Source organism: Nematolebias whitei, chromosome 10 (assembly GCF_014905685.2).
Source record: "Nematolebias whitei isolate Nwh7 chromosome 10, NemWhi1, whole genome shotgun sequence".
NCBI classification, from domain to species: Eukaryota; Metazoa; Chordata; class Actinopteri; order Cyprinodontiformes; family Rivulidae; genus Nematolebias; species Nematolebias whitei.
In genome coordinates, this window is record NC_056507.1 from 2,659,057 (window position 1) to 2,660,641 (window position 1,585).

The 1,585-nt window shown below is 45.1% G+C and overlaps 1 protein-coding gene across 1 annotated transcript in view; it reads right to left on the bottom strand.

The window, feature by feature from the left end:
- Positions 1-311: 311 nt before the first annotated feature.
- The window catches only part of si:dkey-234i14.3 (fibulin-7-like), an 8,378-nt gene continuing 7,104 nt past the window's right edge, over positions 312-1,585 (bottom strand). The window contains exon 7 of the mRNA XM_037682510.1: positions 312-672. Within this exon, the coding sequence (XP_037538438.1) occupies positions 312-672 (361 nt within the window). The remainder of the gene's footprint in view (positions 673-1,585) is intronic.

Sequence of the window (1,585 nt, forward strand, 5' to 3'; positions counted from 1 at the left end):
AAACAGTTTTATAAAACCGTTTTCCAGAACAGTCAAGTGATCAAATGTATTTTCTCTTAACATTGTTAGCATTTTACTTGTCATGATCACAGGTGCAGCACCTGCCTCCCCTGACTGCACGTCACTGTTCAGGATATCCTTTCATTTCATAGTTTGCAATTAGTAGCTTCAAGAGAAGTGCAGAAAACATTTTGACATAATACAAAGCAGATGATGTTATTCAAAAGTAAACCAGATATAAAATTGATAATCTAATATTGGTCAGTCTGAGTGATCTGACCAATGTGGTGAACACCCCTTCATCTTTCCTCCTAGAACATGTAAGGGGACACAAACAGGGTCACCTTGGTCAGGTAGCGGCCCAGCAGGGTGCTGCGCTCCAGCTCACTCATCTCTACCTCGGCCTCCAGTGTGGCTGGACCTTTGATGGGTGTCACCAGGAGAAGGGTGCCAGTCTGCTGACCCGTGCGCTGCACACTGAAGTGACCCTGACCGCGACCACCAGCCAGTCCAAATCGCAGCGTGTCACCCAGCACCCGAGCTGCAGACACCCGGAAGAGGATGCGAGGAGCGGACATGTTGGAAACCACAGCCAGGAAGTGGAAAGAGATGGAATTTGGAGCCTGACTGCAGGTTTTGTCTTCCAGCATACATGGGTTCCTCTCACAGCGCCTGAAAGAACATAGTCAACCAGCAGGCAGAATTTCAGTTACAAACCCTGTAAGCTGTGGAATATTGGTTACAAGACAATTAGCATTAGTAAAAATCTGACTTTTTGTATGTTTATTTGAGGGATGTTGAACTCAGTTACCAATAGGAGCCAAAATTTAAAACCTTTGTCCGATCCACGGCTCGAGTCGGATACCTGATATCTTTTCTTGGTTGCAGGTTCATGAACAAGAGTTTGATCTGTCTCCATGTTCTGTTGCTCTTTCCACATCAGAGTCAATGACAGAATGATCCAACCTTCTCCTGGCCTAAATTATCATCTTGGGGGACCAGATTTGGCCTGCAGCTCTTGAGTTTGTCATATGAGGGATGATCTAAGATCCCGGATTGCAGCGCAGCAGGGTTTAGAGAATGCTGCATTCTAGTTTTCACTGAGAGGTTTCAGACAGACGAGCTGTACCTTAACGAGACTGGACCGTAGTTAGACTGAAGGGGTAAGTCTGTGATTTAGCTCAGTGTGTGAAAATATACACAGTTTATAAGTACTGATCGTCAAATGCGGACTTACACCTCCCTGCAAGCTAACTCCACAGCAGCGCTCGGCAATCTCCTCGATGCCATCAGTTGCATTCAAAGTTTACTGTATACAGATGTTTTCAGTCAGCCATCTTGTGGACTGCTCGGATTTTCCAAGCTGCTGCGTTGCAGACTCAGGAGCTGCTGGAGTGGAACTTCTTCGTCCTCATCCTCCTCTTTATCAACAGACTTTGTAAGAGAGGCACTCAGTGCATTGAAGGCTCGGGTGCTCAAGCAGAAAAAACATTTTATTAATCTAAAGAGGAGTAATGTATACTGTATGAGTGACCAAAAGTATACTGTGTACATGACTTTAGTAAAAGTACACAGTATACTGTGT